A 16493-nucleotide genomic window follows, 5' to 3' on the forward strand; every position below is an offset into this window, starting at 1 on the left:
ATTGTCTAGAAAACTGGGAGATTTAGTGACTTATCCAGAATCATACAGAAATGCACTTGAATCCAGGTTTCTCAGCTTCCAGACCAGTTCTCTACCCACTATGCCATGGTACTCACAGAGTAGGAACTTTTAACAAATATTGGTTGAATTTGAATTTGACTTTAATAAGTAGCTGGTAAATACTGAGTAGTAGATGGTATCTAGAGCATTGCCCTTGAAGGCAAGTACAATTAAATCTGGACCTCAGATACATACTAGCTGTGTGATCCTAGACAGGTCACTTAATATCTTAGTCTCATTTATAAAATATACTTATCCTTTCCACATTGTAGGGGTTAGTAGTGTTGGAGTTTATGCAGTTTGGAAAACCATCCCCTTGTACCAGAGAAGTCTGTTTTTTTATTTTTTAATAAAATGGGGGTCTTTTTATCAAATGGGGGTCATTTTAATAAAAACGGGGTCTTTATAGCATTGAAAAATAAAATATGTTGGTTGGTATTATACAAAAGCAAACATACTTTTTATACATTTCTGAGTTTCTAAATTTTTTCTGTATTGCCTACTGACCTTGGTGTCTTGTCTGCAGTTTTCACAAAATTCCCATTTAATTTCTTATATTGACCTGATATATCATGCCTCTTTGTGTAAGGGATAATTGTATTCATTTGTAAAATGGGGAAAATAGCACCTCCCTCCCAGGGTTGCTGTGAGAATCAAATGAGGTTCATTTATAGTACTTTGTAAACCTTAAGGAGCTTTATAAATGCTAATTAATATTGGCTATTGTTATTATGCATGCTGGGGGAAAAAGAATGAAAAGTAATAACAGTCCTCGTGCAAAAAGTATATAAAAGATGTCAAAAAAGGCATGAGATATTGGTAAAGAAGGAGTCTCCTCTGGTCAGAAGAATCAGGAAAAGACCTCAAGAAGATGAAAGCATCCAACCTTGAAGGAAGGGAAGGATTTCAACAGGGAGATTTCTTGAGTCTTTTCGAGGTGAAACAGGATGTCTCATGAAAAGTGCTTGGGACTGTTCTTCCTGGTTTGGGGGAGCTTTGGAGCCTATTTTGGGATTCGCCCTTTTGGCATGATGGAGAAGTCTTGAATAGCCTCATTCCTCCTCCATATCACTCCAGCGACCAGTTAAAAGGAGAGAGAGCTTCTTGCTTGCTTTCTTGCCTTAATTTCTCTCAGTGGTTCTGGGTTCAATGAGTAGGGACGACTGATGTAGAAGGATGCAGAAGGAAATCTTCTATATTGGAAAAGTCAGCCAGTGATGAGGAAAGGAGCCAAAACCAAGCCTGATCATGAGAGGTCAGCCTGGATTTCCAGGAAGCGGAGGCAGACAATCTAGCACCAAGCAGTTGTACTGCAAAATGCTGCATGTTAACGTAGTTTTAAGGATCAGCTTCCAGATGAGTAAACCTAAAGTTATCACTGTCATTTGGTCTGCCTTCCAATCAAGTACATACTTATGGATCTTTTGTATTTTAGCATTTCTCTTGTGTGGAGAAAATAAATAACCATCCTATACCTAATTACATTGAATACATTTCTACTCTCCTCTTTTGGAGAAAACTTGCTTTATAAATATTTGTTTTATATTTAACATGTATTGGACTACCTGTCAGCTAGGGGAGGGGGTGGGAGAAGGAAGGGAAAAGTTGGAACAGAAGGTTTTGTGAGGGTCAGTGTTGGAAAAATTACCCATGCATATGTTGTGTAAATAAAAACCTATAATAATAAAAAATAGTTTGTTTTCAGTAATATCAGAGCAAGGGATTTAACAAGCTGAAGCATGTGAATAAAGGGAGTCTAGTCTTCTTGTCCTTAAAGTTCCTGTGGCATTGAATCTAGTACGCAACTGGTGCCTGGATCCAGAACAGAGGAGCTCCTTGTGGAAAGGGTATGGGCTAGTGCCCCAGCCTTCTTGGTCCAGCAGTGGTTTCTTTATTATTAGGTAGGATAATACCCACAAGTAAACAGAAGAGGGAAAAGAGAAAAAAAAGGGAAGAAAAAGTATCTTATGGTTCAATTTGATTGTAAAACAAGATGAGTAGCATGAAAAGGAAAGAGCAAACTAGAGCATCTTGGATGCCAGAATAAGGAGTCTGTGTTTTATATCACAGGAAATGGAGAACCATTCAAGATGTGATCAGACTTGGTATTAGGAAGATTACTTTAAAAAAGATTATTTTGGAAGCAAGACATTCACTTGGAGATGTCCATCAGGCAGTTGGAGATAAAGGACTGGAGTCCCAGAGAGATTAGGGCTGGATAAAACATTTGGAAGTCATTTCCCCACTGTGATTGCAGATTTTTTAAGATTAGGAATTCTGTCTCTGACTTTCTCTTTATCTCTCTCTTTTCTCTCATTCTCTCTCTCTCTCTCTATTGTTCTGTTTCAGTCTCTCAATTTTTCCCAGTCTCTCTCTCTTTCTTACTTTCCCAATACACTAGTGAATATATAATAGACACTTAATAAATGCTTTATCCATCTCTCTGCAAAAAGGTAAGGCCACAAAAAGGAATGATGCATATAGAGAAAGGAAGAGAATCTGGGACAGATCCTTAGATAGTTGTGTCCAGTGTGACCCCATGGATCATATTGTCCATGGGGTTTTCTTGGGAAACATACTGGAGTGGTTTGCTATTTCCTTCTTCTCCAGTGGATTAAAGCCAGCAGGGATTAAGTGATTTGTCCAAGATCACATACTGAGTAAGTGTCTGAGGTTGGATTTGAATTTAGGGCTTTTTGACTCAGTGCATTCTTCAGTGAGCCACCTAGCTGCCAGAGCTGAAGTGATTTGGCCAGTCACACAGCTAATAAGTATCTGAGGCCAGATTTGAACACTGATCGTCTGGCTCCAGGCTTAAGCTCTATTCATTGAGCCACCTAACTGTTGGAAACTCATGAATGGTGTGGAATTAGTGGGGAAGAGAAAATGGATGATGAAATTGCAAAGGAAAAAGGAGTGATAATATAAGAAAGAAGATTTGAAATAGCCATTATGGAGACTTAGATGGAGACTCAATTAGAGATTAATAAAAAAACTGCAGGCAATAGTGAGACCCTAGTTGAGGTTAGAGATCATGAATTTGTAGGAATTACTTTAGTTTAAAAAATAAAGAGCAAGATCCTATTTTTAAAGTGGTATTTTAACCTTGAATTTGCCCCAAAGGAAAGTGTTAAGTATAGGAGCACAAAGAGAAAAAGGCAAAAACATAAGGAGCTCATAGTTTAATGTGTGTGGGAGGAAACATCATGGAAATACCTATATACATACAAGATCCATATAGACTTGAGTAGAAGTCATTCTGTTGCAATAGCAATAATAGCAGTGGAGAGATTGGGACAGGAATTAAGAAAGGCCTCTTAAAGAAGGTGGGACATGAGTTATTATTATTATTTTTTTCTGAGGCTGGGGTTAAGTGACTTGCCCAGGGTCACACAGGAAGTGTTAAGTGTCTGAGATCAGATTTGAACTCCGGTCCTCCTGAATTCAGGGCTAGTGCTCTATCCACTTCGCCATCTAGCTGCCCCCGACATGAGTTATTTTGAAGGAAGTAATGAGTAGAATTGAAACCTTATTTTTGAAATTTTGGCTATTTATTTATTAAAGCTTTTTATTTTCAAAACATATGCATGGATAATTTTTCAACATTGACCCTTGCATAACCTTGTATTCCAAATTTTCCTCTCCTTTCCCCCACCCCCTCCCCTAGATGGCAAGCAATCTAACATATGTTAAACATGCTAAAATAGATTGGACACTGACTTATAAAGATTTGGTTGTGTACCAGAACAAATATTTATTCAGTGATTTTTCTTTTGTTTCAATTCATGTATATCATGTAAGGCAATATAGAGAAACTGAGGTTGGGATTAAATCCCAAGGTCACATAACTAGTAAATGAAAGGATGAGACTTTGAATCTCAATATGTGGGTTTCCAGCACAATATGCTACAAATCTTTAATAAGATTCTTCTCTCTAAATAACTTTCCCCCAATATTTAAAAGAATCTTTGCAATGTCTTGGGAAATCGTAATCCAATTTGCTTAATCACCTAAATTAAGATGATGGAATATTAAAGACTATCTCAAATTAAAATAGGTAAGCAAACAGGACTGAATTTTCCCAATTTCTTCCTCCACAATACATGCCCAGGAAATAGACCAACATTTTTCCAAAGCATTTTAGTTGAGTTTTCTGCTTTGCCATTGTTATGTTAAAAGAGACATATTTTTGAAGTTAAAACTTCATGCAGAAAAGAGCTTGCAACTTTGGTTCAATTATGGTTTGGCTCAACTAGTTTTCTACAAAGTTCAGCAACTTACTGCTTTGCATTTTGAAATCTATACTAACAAAATATACAAATATAAAAAAATAAATACCCAGAAGTTTTAGACTTGGAAATTAAGAAATAAAATAAAATAGGATTTTATTCCATTTTCTAATGCCTGTGATTTCCCATTGCTTGACGCTGTTGGTCTTTTTTAATGTAGTTACCAAAAAGTCTGTGGAGGGCTGATGAGGGCCTTTTCAAAGAGAAACATAATGTTGGAAAAGTTATATAAAAAATAGACCAGACACTTTGACTCTCAAGAAAATGGGTTTGTTTAGATTAGCTTCTGGGCCTTCTAATCTTAAAAAAAAAAAGATTCAGGATTTTTCTTTGTAAAGTTATTGCAAACCAATAACTAAACGGCAAATAAATGTCAAAGTAAATGGCAGAGAAACCTGAAGAGATGGCATTTACCATGTCCCCAATTTTCAAAAAGAAGGGAAGAAACTACATGAAATGTGTTCAAATTTATTCTCCTCTCCCCCCAAATCCCCACAGCATTGGTTTTTAAAATGTAACAAGAGAACGTATATTACTCTGAGTTTCTTGGACGAAATACATTTTAGTTTCTCAGGTTCCAAGGGACCCTAAAGCATCTGAGAGCATTTATTTATAACTCAGATAAAGAAGGTTTGCAAGCCTGATACTGGGCAGGTTTGCTCCAGAAATAATGTGCTGCCATTGAAGTCACCATTACAGCCTGAATTTGCTACTGGAGTTAAAGCCCACTCACTTCCATCTCCTGGCTTTAGTAGGAGGTATTCTTTGGATAAAACCCTCTCTAGGCTAATCATGAGAGTGGATGCTTCTGGTGATTGACACTTATTCCATGAAGAATTTCTGTTAAGAAGTGTGTGTATCCCAGAGAAGGAACACTGGGAAGTGAATGTAAATTGTTAGCACTACTGTCTATCTACCCAGGTTACTTATACCTTCGGAATCTAATACTTAATATGCAACAAGAAAATGGTATTTGCACACATATATTGTATCTAGGTTATATTGTAACACATGCAAAATGTATGGGATTGCCTGTCATCGGGGGGAGGGAGTAGAGGGAGGGGAGGGATAATTTGGAAAAATGAATACAAGGGATAATATTATAAAAAAAATTACTCATGCATATATACTGTGGGAAAAATTCTAAAAAAAAAAAGAAGTGTGTGTATGTGTGTGAATAGTGAATACTGGAATTACACAGCTCTTACTTTACAGAATGTGTTTTGCTCTGAGTTTGTGTCTGATGTTCACATCCATACTGTAAGAGGGGGTCCTTCTGAATAAAGGCCAGGGAAATTTCAGAGCCCCCTTTGGTGGCTCATCTGACAGCATTTTATAGGGCACAGCAGGCCCTCTTCTTTGGAAGAAAACTGCCAAATTGCATCTTTCACAGGGATGCTGGAAAGAGAGCGATTGTTTCTGCTCTGCCCACTATCTTTCAGTCACACATCTAGGGCAAGAAAACTCTGTTCTTTCCTTGTGTTTTTGCACAAAGGCTTAAAAAGGGTCACTTGAAATATATACAGATGAGAGGATTCCTATAAACTTCTCAAAAGACCCTTTGGGCCCATACTCTCCCTCTCTACAGACTACTCAACAATTTAGGACAGATCCCCAAGGGAGCTCCTGCCCCCTCCTCCGCCAGACAGCAACGCTTCTTAGCACTAAAGAGCCCAGCGGGAGGACTTCGGGGTCAGACACTCTCATTGGGATCCAAGATGAAGAAGCAGACTTGTTCAGCCCAGCTCTATGGCGCTACATTCTTTATTCACCAGGAGACGTTCCCTGATTCCTGGCAAGTCCAGGTCCCTAAATTTGCTCTTAGCAGGGATGGGCAAACGCCCTAGTGCAGCTAACGCTGAGATAGCAGGCTCGCCCCAGGGGCCTGTAAACTTGTACTGTCCTTCTATTTAATGAACTTCCAAATGTGGCTCTTTGAAGGTTTCCTGGGTAGATTAAGAGCAAGTGTAAATAATTTTTTAACAGTTACTTTATGGAATCGCTACCACAATCCTTTTTTTTTTTTTTTTTTTTTTTTTTTTTGGGGGGGGGATTGAGGGAGTTGCTTTTCTTTCTGAAGGGAAATTAAAGTTAGCGGGCAGCTTCCTTCTAGATTGCTGAATTATCGAGATGAGGGTTGGGAAGCAGGATGCGAGGATTGGGGTTACGCTACTTGCTGGGGTACCGAGGGGTATAGCGAAGGCAAATCCTAGAGCCCCCAGCCGGGACGCAGAACCAGGTGCCGACCCTGCGGGTGTGCAGAGGGGAGCACTCCATCCCCCACGCCTCTTTCCCAGCGCACCCCGACTCTTACCTGTGCATCAGGACGCTCTGCACTGAGTCCAGGTCCTCCAGGTTGCGTGGAGCAGGTTTGGGCATGACGCTGGACCTCCCTGTTTGGAACATAATGCCGACAGGGCGAAGGAGGAACAGCCCAGGGCGCTGGCCCTTTTCTCGGCAAACTTTTCTCAGGAGAGGAAAAAGAATGAGGCACGGGGGCGGCAGAGTCGGCCCCAGCTTTCTCAGTCTTCCTTGCCCCCGGGGTGCTGCGGGAAAGGGGAGCTTTAGAACCGGCTCCCACGTCCCCCTGCTTTTCCCGCGCTGCCCACTCTCCTAATCGGCCGCGGCGATCCTCGCCAGTGGGTGAGTGGTGAGAGGGGCTGCAGGTGGAAGCGGTGGCGGCGTTATATCCCTCCGGGGGCGAGCTCGCCCCCACGGCTCCCTGGGCCTCGGCTGTGTTTGCCCGGGGCGCTGCGGGTCCGCTGCGCCAAGGGGCATCGCCCGCTGCCTGGCAGCCCCGGGACCGCGGGTGGTGGGTGGCCCTTTTCCGCCGCCTAGTGCAAGGTCCGTCTCCCAACACCATCTCTCTGCCAAGGGGGAGGAGGCTGCCTGCCGGGGCCCGAGAGGCCGACTTCCAGCTGCTGCTCCGTGCCAGGGAAGGTGCCTCACCTGAGGGCTTCGGGATGGTCTAGGATAAAGAGAAAGTACCCAATGAGACGTGCCGTACCAACAAAAACTCGCGCTGGTGGGACCCTTCTGCGCCTCGGTTTCCTTTTTTGTAAAATGACCAGAAGGTGAATGAACCTATGGGAAGCTCTTTTTATGGATGTTAAAAGAAAATAAAAAGAAATGCAGGGGAGGGGAGATGAGAACTTTTCTAAAGAACCTTACAGGTTTTTTTTAGGGAGTTCTGTTAGTAGTACAAGACCTGTTTGTGCCTCAGTTTAAACGCCCACCTCCCTCCTAGTGAGGCTTTCTCTGCCCTTACTGCTTCCTCCACAACCTTGCTTTTACTTTGTATGTGGACATTTCAAGAGGAACCCCAAAATGAGTTTAACAAATAGCAAGACAGCTGAAGATATAAGATTATTTGGACCTGATTTGGATAACTGACTCCTAGGCATGATGAGATTTCTGTTACATTAAAAAAAAATCATTGTTTTCTCAAAAGGGGGAATAATTGATATCTTTTCAAAATTCTGCTCTAAATCAAGCTATTTGGAAAGGTAATGTGGTGCAGTAGAAAATATACTGATTGATTCTTGCCTCAGTGGAGCTGGATTCAAAAATTTCCCACATATTACTTAATCTCTCTGTCCCTTCAATTCTTCACCTTCAAATGGGGAGATAGTGGGAGGGGTGGGCAGTGGGGGAGGGGTGATTGGGCCAGCAGGTCTCTAGGGTCCAGTTCGAAATACATAATTTTAAGACTGGTTTTAAGTCCTATTCAACTGATGCCAAAATTTACAGTGATTAAAAAGCCATATCCCTCTGCCTACCTTTCCTTAGACTCATCCATTGCTCTGGGACAGGTACTATATCAGACTGGGCATAGATCCTTGTGTGCATCAGTAAAACATGAGTACAACAAAAAGAGAAAATTCTTTTTGGTCCTTGGAGATTTATTGCTTATCTCATATTAAAATTCTGCAGCCTGACTCTGAGCATGATTTGGCTCAGTTCTGGCACTCCGTTCTTGATCTTGATCCCACTTTTGATTCCAGACACTGCTTTTCACGTCTGGCTTTCATGCTCCATGTCCCTTATCTTGGATTCTGGCTAATTGTATGAGTACTTCTGCCTCTGAACTGTGCAGAACTTTTCTAGCCATGACTTTTACTTCTTTCCCCAGATAAAAGGACTAACTTCGATTGTGGGCAGAGTCATAACTAGAAATATCAGTGTCCAGGGAAAGCAGCATGAAACTGACTCTTTCTCCTCTTATTATTTTATACTCCACGATGTGAATATAAAATAATTAACGAAGACAATTTAAGTTGAATGAGAGGGATAATGAGTAAATATGGAGGCTTAGGGGTCAGGATTAAAAGGGACCTTGGAGTTCCCATGTGATGTAGTGTTCTATGCTCTTTCTTCTCTACAAAAAAAAAAAAAAAAAAAAAAAAAAAAAAGTGGCAAGGAAACTTCTCAACACAGCATTTCAGTGGCGCAGTGGATAGAGCAGATAGTGGATATGAAGTCAGAAAGACCTGAATTCAAATCCTACTTAAGAAACTTATGTTATGTGATGTTTCTATGCCTCAGTTTTCTCACCTGTAAAATGGGGAAATACAGGAAATCAGTCTGTAGATAGAGGGAGATTAAAGATTCGTGAAAGAGTAGGGATTATAGAGAGGAAATATGCTGAAAAAAAAGCAGAATTGAATCAAAAGTGCCATTGATAAGAAGGGCCACTTCTTCATGTGAGACTTTACATAGTAGGGAAAGACATCTGGATGAAGAGCGCTAAGGAGGGAGAAGAGAGTTTTCAGTGAGTAGCTTCATTTTTCAGATTAAGTATGAAGTAAAACCCTTAGCTGAGGGGATGAGGGGAAGGATTTGTATGGGAAACTTGAGGAGGGATGAAAAGCTGTGGTGAATAGGGTAGTGAATCAGTTAAGGAGGTCTAAAGAGGATTGCCTTGCTTCAGTGAGAGCCCAGTTGAAATTATATAACATAAATTTGTAGTGGATCCAGTCAACAAGATTTTGGGATTTCCTCTAGCTTCATTCAGTAGCCCATGAGTACAAGTGAAGATAGTGAATGGACAACAGGTCGACATAGGGGAGGCAGAAAGTAGTAGTCTGATCAAAGTTGATAACTTAGGAAAAATTAAGAAGGGAAGTCACTGTGTTGTTGAAGGATCATATATATCATCCTATCCTTATACAGATGAACACTGTCACTTCATTATTTGATACCAACCTAACTTTCGAGGCTTTTTATACATCATTTTCCTTTACACATATTATGATCTGGCCAAACTAGTTTTCTTGCTGTATCTTACATATTCCATTCCAACATCTGTTTCTTTTTCTTTGTACATGAGGGTTCCCTGATATTTTGGGGTACATCAACAAAAACAAAAGTGACAAACAAAAGTCAGTGAAGTCTAGATTATTTAAATCATTGAGTTTAGGAAACATTAAATCTAAAAAAGGGTTATACTCTTTTTGTGAAATTTTTTTCTTTTCTTTTAAGACAGTTGGTGTTGAATGACTTGTTCAGGCTCACACAGCTAGTATCTGAGATTGGACTTGAACTCAGTTCCTCCCAACTCTAGGGGCAGGGCTTTATCCACTGTACCAGCTAGATGCCTCGCTTTTATTTTCAAATGAAAATCCACCCTCTCTTTCTCACATCTCCTCCCACAGTTGAGAGAGTAAGAAAAGCAAAATCCTGGTAACAAACGAATAATCAAGGAAAACAAATTCCTGTGTTGGCCATGTTCAACTGCAATGGTACTTTAGGCAAGAAGGGACAAAATTGGTCTTCCTCTTCTCTCATCCATTAGTATTTTGTAAATTATTGCTTTTTATTTACAAGATTTATGCATGGGTAACTTCTCAGCATTGACCCTTGCAAAACCTTTTGTTCCAATTTTTCCCCTCCTTCTCCCCACCTCCTCCCCCAGATGGCAGGTACATGTTAAATATGTTAAAGTATATGCTAAATAAAATATATGTTTACATGTCCATACTGTTATTTTGCTGCACAAGAAGAATAAGACTTTGAAATAATGTACAATTAACCTGTGAAGGAAATAAAAAATGCAGGCGGACAAAAACAAGAGGGTTTGGAAATGCTATGTAGTGGTTCATACTCATTTCCCAGAGTTCTTTCACTGGGTGTAGCTGGTTCTATTCATTATTGAACAAATGGAACTGATTTGGTTCATGTCATTGTTGAAGAGGGCCACGTCCATCAGAATTACTCATCATACAGTATTGTTGTTGAAGTATATAATGATCTCCTGATTCTGCTCATTTCACTCAGCATCAATTCATGTAAGTCTCTCTAGGCCTCTCTGAAATCCTCCTACTGGTCATTTCTTACAGAACAAAAATATTCCATAACATTCATGTAACACAATTTATTCAGCCATTCTTTATTTGATGGAGAATTTAATTTCCAGTTTCTAGCCACTAAAAAAGGGCTGCCACAAGCATTCTTGCACATGTGGGTCCCTTTCCCTTCTTTAAAATTTCTTTGGAATATAAGCCCAGTAGTAGCACTGCTGTATCAAAGGGTATTCACAGTTTGGTAACTTTTTGAGCATAGTTCCAATTTGCTCTCCAGAATTACTGGATTTGTTCATCCTACCAACAATGCATCATTGTCCCAGTTTTCCCACATCCTCTCCAACATTCAGCATTATCTTTCCCTGTCATTCTAGCCAATCTGATAGGTGTGTAGTGGTATCTCAGAGTTGTCTTAATTTGCATTTCTCTGATTAATAATGACTTGGAACATCTTTTCATATGGCTAGAAATAGTTTCAATTTCTTCATCTGAAAATTGTCTGTTCATATCCTTTGACCATTTATCAATTTCATCCATTAGTAGTGGAAAAAGCAAAAGGAATTAGTTATTTGATTAGTTTGGAGGGCAATTTCTCTGCAACAGAAGCAGAGGGAGAGAGCGAAAGGTGCTAGGGAACAGATCAATACATTGTCATTGGCTCTCCGCAAATCTGCTGGCTCTGGTCCTCCCTTCTCTGATCTGTTCTCAGTTCTTGTTTGTACTGAACTCCACATTTTTTTTTTTTAGCCTTTGTCTATTAGCTGGTCAAGGCCTTTGGCTAGTATTTAATTCCCTGCTTGGGCAGTCTAGAATGGAGACTCCAGTTGAGGTTCTGTCCAAATTTCCTGTCTCTTGAACATAGGTGGTCTCCACATCTCAGAAATTTAATCAAGGTTGGAAACAGCGACAGAATCTTGGGAAACATCGATTAACATCTTCCCAGACACATTTGCTCACCAAATCTCCATAGTAATAACTGAGGAAAGAAAGAATCCAAGATTATGTAAGATTTTAGAAAAATGGATTTCAAAGCATTTGAAATCTATTCATTCAAAGCATGTTTACTCTGTAGCAGATCATAAAACTTTTCCCATTTGCCTCTGAATCTACCCATTTCATCATTTCTTATAACACAACAATATTCCATTATATTCATATGCCATAATTAGCTCGTCTATTCTCCAATAAGTGGGACTCCAATTTGGAGCTACTTATTTTCCAGTTTGGAACTATTATGAAAAGAGCTTCTATCTATATCTATGTCTATGTCTATGTCTATGTCTATGTCTATGTCTATGTCTATGTCTATGTCTATGTCTATGTCTATGTCTATGTCTATATCTATATCTATATCTATATCTATATCTATATCTATATCTATCTATCTATAGGGAAATATAGGTCTCTTTCCTCTTTCTTTGATTTTTTTGGGGTCATGGCATAAGATTACACAAATGAAGTCTACTTTAGGTACAGTGTGAAACTCTCAAGAAGAAATTCTAAAGACAGAAAGAGAAACACGGCTTTACAAGAGACTAATGTGGTTCATAGAAACATTACCAACAAACTTAAATTTCTAAAATTTTTTTGAGGATGCGGCATAATGTGTCACAGGAATATAGAAAGAGAGGCAGTGTGGTATAGTGAGTAGAGAGCTTGTCTTGAAATGAGAAAGACATGGATTCAAATTCCATCTCTGACATTTGCTGGCTGTAAAACTCCAGACAATTTTAAAACTTCTCAGTGTCTTAGACAACTCTCCAAGACTAGTAAGTTACAAAGAAGGGGCCTACCTCCATTTGTAAGAAAGATTGTGGGAACTAGAGAAGTACTATCAAATTATGTAGGGACAAATCTATTTATTAGACTTGTGATTTTTGCTGCAATTTAAGGTCAAACTCACCTAGTTTCCAGATTTCTCTCTTTCCTGTTTTGAATAAGTATATGTTTGCTCTGTAGCTCTGTAGTTCTGAAGAAATGTATATATGAATGAAAAAAGCATTTATTAAGGGTTTATATGTGTCAAGCACTAAGAATACCATCTTGGTCCTTAAAGAGTAGTTATGTTTAGTTTTTGTATTTTTTTGAAAATATAATGGTTAAATGATTTGCCCATGTCTGTATCTAATAGCTAATTTGAACTTAGGTCTTCCTGACTCTAGAACTGGTGTTCTATGCATTGTGATACCTAACTAACCCCCAAAAGTCTTCCTTAATGAAGGAAGAGTACCCTCAGATGAAGGGGAGCTAGAACTAGGAGAAGGTAGTACGCTTAGTTTAGACATGGTAGAGAAATGGTCTATTGACATAGTAGCCAACCAATCTTTTTTTTTTTTAATTAAAGCCTTTTATTTTCAAAACATATGCAAGGATAATTTTTCAACATTAATCCTTGCACAACCTTGTGTTCCAATTTTCCCTCTTCCCCCACTCCCTCCTCTAGATGGAAAGTAATCCAATATATGTTAAACATGGTAGAAATATATGTTAAATCTAATATATGCATACATATTTATACAATTATAGTGCCGCACAAGAAAAATCAAAGAGGAAAAGAAATGAGAAAGAAAATAAAATGCAAGCAAGTAACAATAAAAAGGGTAGAAATGCTATAATGTGGTCCACACTCAGTTCCTACAGCTCTCTCTCTGGGAGTAGATGGCTCTCTTCATCACAAAATCATTGGAACTGGCCTGAGTCATCTCAATGTTGAAGAGAATCAATTTATCATAACTGATCATCATATAGTCTTGTTGTTGCCGTATATGATGATCTCCTGGTTCTGCTCACTTCACTTAGCATCCATTCAGTTTCCAGTTTCTTGACACTTCAAAAAGGGCTGCCACACAGCCCTCTTTGTAGTGGCCAGAAACTGGAAACTGAGTGGATGCCCATCAATTGGAGATTGGCTGAATAAATTGTGGTATATGAATGTTAGGGAATATTATTGTTCTGTAAGAAATGACCTGCAGGATGATTTCAGAAAGGCCTGGAGAGACTTACATGGACTGATGCTGAGTGAAATGAGCAGGACCAGGAGATCATTGTATACTTCAACAACAATACTGTATGATGATCAATTCTGATGGACATGGCTCTCTTCAATAATGAGATGATTCAGACCAATTGGAACTTGTGATGAAGAGAGCCATCTTTACCCAGAGGGAGGACTATGGGAACTGAGTGTGGACCACAACATAGCACTTTCACTCTCTCTGTTATTTGCTTACATTTTGTAAGTCTCTCCACGCCTCTCAGAAATCATCCTGTTGGTCATTTCTTACAGAACAATAATATTCCATAGCATTTATATACCATAATTTATTCAGCCATTCCTCAATTGATGGGCATCCATTTAATTTCCAGTTTCTAGCCAATACAAAAAGGGCTGCCATAAACATTTTTACACATATGGGTCCCTTTCCCTTCTTTAAGATCTCTTTGCAATATAAGCCCAGTAGTAACACTGCTGGATCAAAGGGTATGAACATTTTGATAACTTTTTGAGCATAGTTCCAATTTGCTCTCCAGAATTGATGGATTTATTCACAATTTCACCATCAATGTATCAGTGTCCCAGTTTCCCCACATTTCCTCCAACATTTGATTTGACCATTTATCAATTGGACTCTAGCCAACCTTTGGAGAAAAACTCACTTGTGAGAGTTAGAGTCCCAGGGACAGAGCCTGAATTCTTGGGCCAGGGGGATGAGGATTCAGAGTACAGACTGCATAGTTTAGAAATAGTTGGACAGTATTTTGGTGGTTTGGTTCTGAGTAAGATAAGATGAGGTTACCTAGCATGTTCTTCTCATTTAAAAATTATGTCAGTGTCCTGTGAAATAGTTTGCCTAGACTAAATTTTCCTTTATTGTATCTATGGTCATCTTGAGTTTCAACTCATTAATAATTTTTGCTTGGTTCTTTCCATTTTTCTTTGCAGAAAAAAAGGAAGCAAAATCAAGGTCGAGTGGTTCACTTTTCCCTATTATATATATGTGTGTGTGTATACATATATATATATATATATATATATATATATATATATATATATATATTTTTTTTTTTTTTTTTTTAAAGCCCTTCTTTTTTTGTGTGTGCTATACTTAGCATTCCTTGCCAGTCTCTGTCCATTCTCAGATTTAACATCTCCTGACATTATTCTTACTGGAGTGTGCCAAGCTTTTGTATTTATCCCAATTTATTTGCCCTTGGATTTATTCTCTGTAGAAGTTTTCAAAAACTAGATGGGTTGACAAGTTTCCTGATCATCCTCATTAATCTCTTCAGACAATTCACTTTTTGCCTCTGTTAGGAATTTTCTGTTTGTTTGTTTTGACATTTATCCTTCAGAACATCCCACCTGTCTCCAGTTGATTTCCCTTGTTTAAGGCTATGGGAATCTGCCCTGTGTGATCCTTTTGAAATCAGCACTTTTTAAATGGACGCCTTACCCCCTAAAGATAACGTGGTTATGTTTCTCCCAGGCATCTTAGCAATTTCATTGGTTAGAATTGGGTCCAAAATGACAGTTCCTCTTATGACTTTTCAGTTTTTGAAGAATAAAGACTTGCCCAGGGATACACAGCTAAGAAGTATTGTCTTAATCGAGATTTGAACTCAGGTCCTCCTAACTTCAGAGGACTCCTATCCACTGAGCCACCTAGGTGTCTCAGAAGGATGAAATTATTAAGACAAGTCAGGCATTTATTAACTGCTTTGCTTTTGGCAAGGATAACCTTTCAGTAAATGCCCAGATAATTGAAGTCTTCCAACACTATTATATCATGATTCCACACCAGGCTGATTATATCTTTCCTGAAGACTTCATCTCTTTCTTCCTTTTGTCTAGATGGTCTGTAGTTTACTCCTAAAATGATGTTTCTGCTTTTTTTTTCTTTTGTTTATCTTCCTATAAATGCTCTACACTATAAATTTCTTCAGTCAAACCTTTTTTTACTAGTCCTCTTTCTTCTTAATAAGACAAACACTTCCAGAACCATATTTCTAATCATGAGTTCCCACCCTACCAGATCTCAGAGGTATTGTTTTAGTTTGATATGTTTATTAACAACACTGTGCTTTGCAATCTGTATGTAAAGACAGCTGAAATAATGGTGGTTTTTCTTTTTAAATTGCTATTGGCTTTAGTTTCTTTTCTATTGCTGCCCTCAGTCCTCAGAGTACCCTTATATATTCTTTGAACATTGAAGTTTCTCTCTGTGATAACTGCCTTAGCTAATGTCCTCCCACTTATTTCTTTTTAATTTAAGGACCTTTCGGTTAGATTTGCAAGGCTTCAGGGAAGTTATTTTATAAGCCCTCATTACATGCATTTGCATTGTATAGACCAACTGTATTTTCAGACCACCTGGACAAGAATTTCCGGAGAACTTATGGTTTAAAAACCTGGTACAGGTGCATGATATTGTATGATGGCAGACTTCAATTACCAGACATCTGTTTAGGGTTTTACTTACTGCCTAATGAACTGGAATCACTCATTATCAGATCCTTGTGGAAAAGTAACCTTTCAATTTTCGAATTTGTGGCTGAAAAGACATAGTTTGAAGTACATCCTATATTAATGAAGAATAGATTTCAAGGGGGTTCAGAGAATGAATAAATAGGATATAAGGCTCTATTATTTTATTGGGGGTGAAGAATAAATGTAAAATTTGCATTTGGATTGAAAAAAAATTCTCAAATATCTAATATAAAAATCAGGTTAGAGCTGGAAGAGACATAAGATGCCATCAGGTACAAGCCCCCTTATTTTATAGCTAAGGAAACAACTGGGATAATAACATTCTCAAGGTCACCCAGCTAATAAGTGCCCAAG

At 38.7% G+C, this 16493-nt stretch overlaps 1 protein-coding gene across 1 annotated transcript in view; it reads right to left on the bottom strand.

Moving 5' to 3' along the window:
• The window catches only part of INTU (inturned planar cell polarity protein), a 105151-nt gene extending 98190 nt beyond the window's left edge, over positions 1-6961 (bottom strand). Inside the window, exon 1 of the mRNA XM_074275550.1 lies at positions 6664-6961. Coding sequence (XP_074131651.1) covers positions 6664-6755 — 92 coding nt within the window. The 5' untranslated portion in view covers positions 6756-6961. The remainder of the gene's footprint in view (positions 1-6663) is intronic.
• Positions 6962-16493: the final 9532 nt, after the last annotated feature.

Source organism: Sminthopsis crassicaudata, chromosome 6 (genome assembly GCF_048593235.1).
Source record: "Sminthopsis crassicaudata isolate SCR6 chromosome 6, ASM4859323v1, whole genome shotgun sequence".
In the NCBI taxonomy this organism is placed as follows: domain Eukaryota; kingdom Metazoa; phylum Chordata; class Mammalia; order Dasyuromorphia; family Dasyuridae; genus Sminthopsis; species Sminthopsis crassicaudata.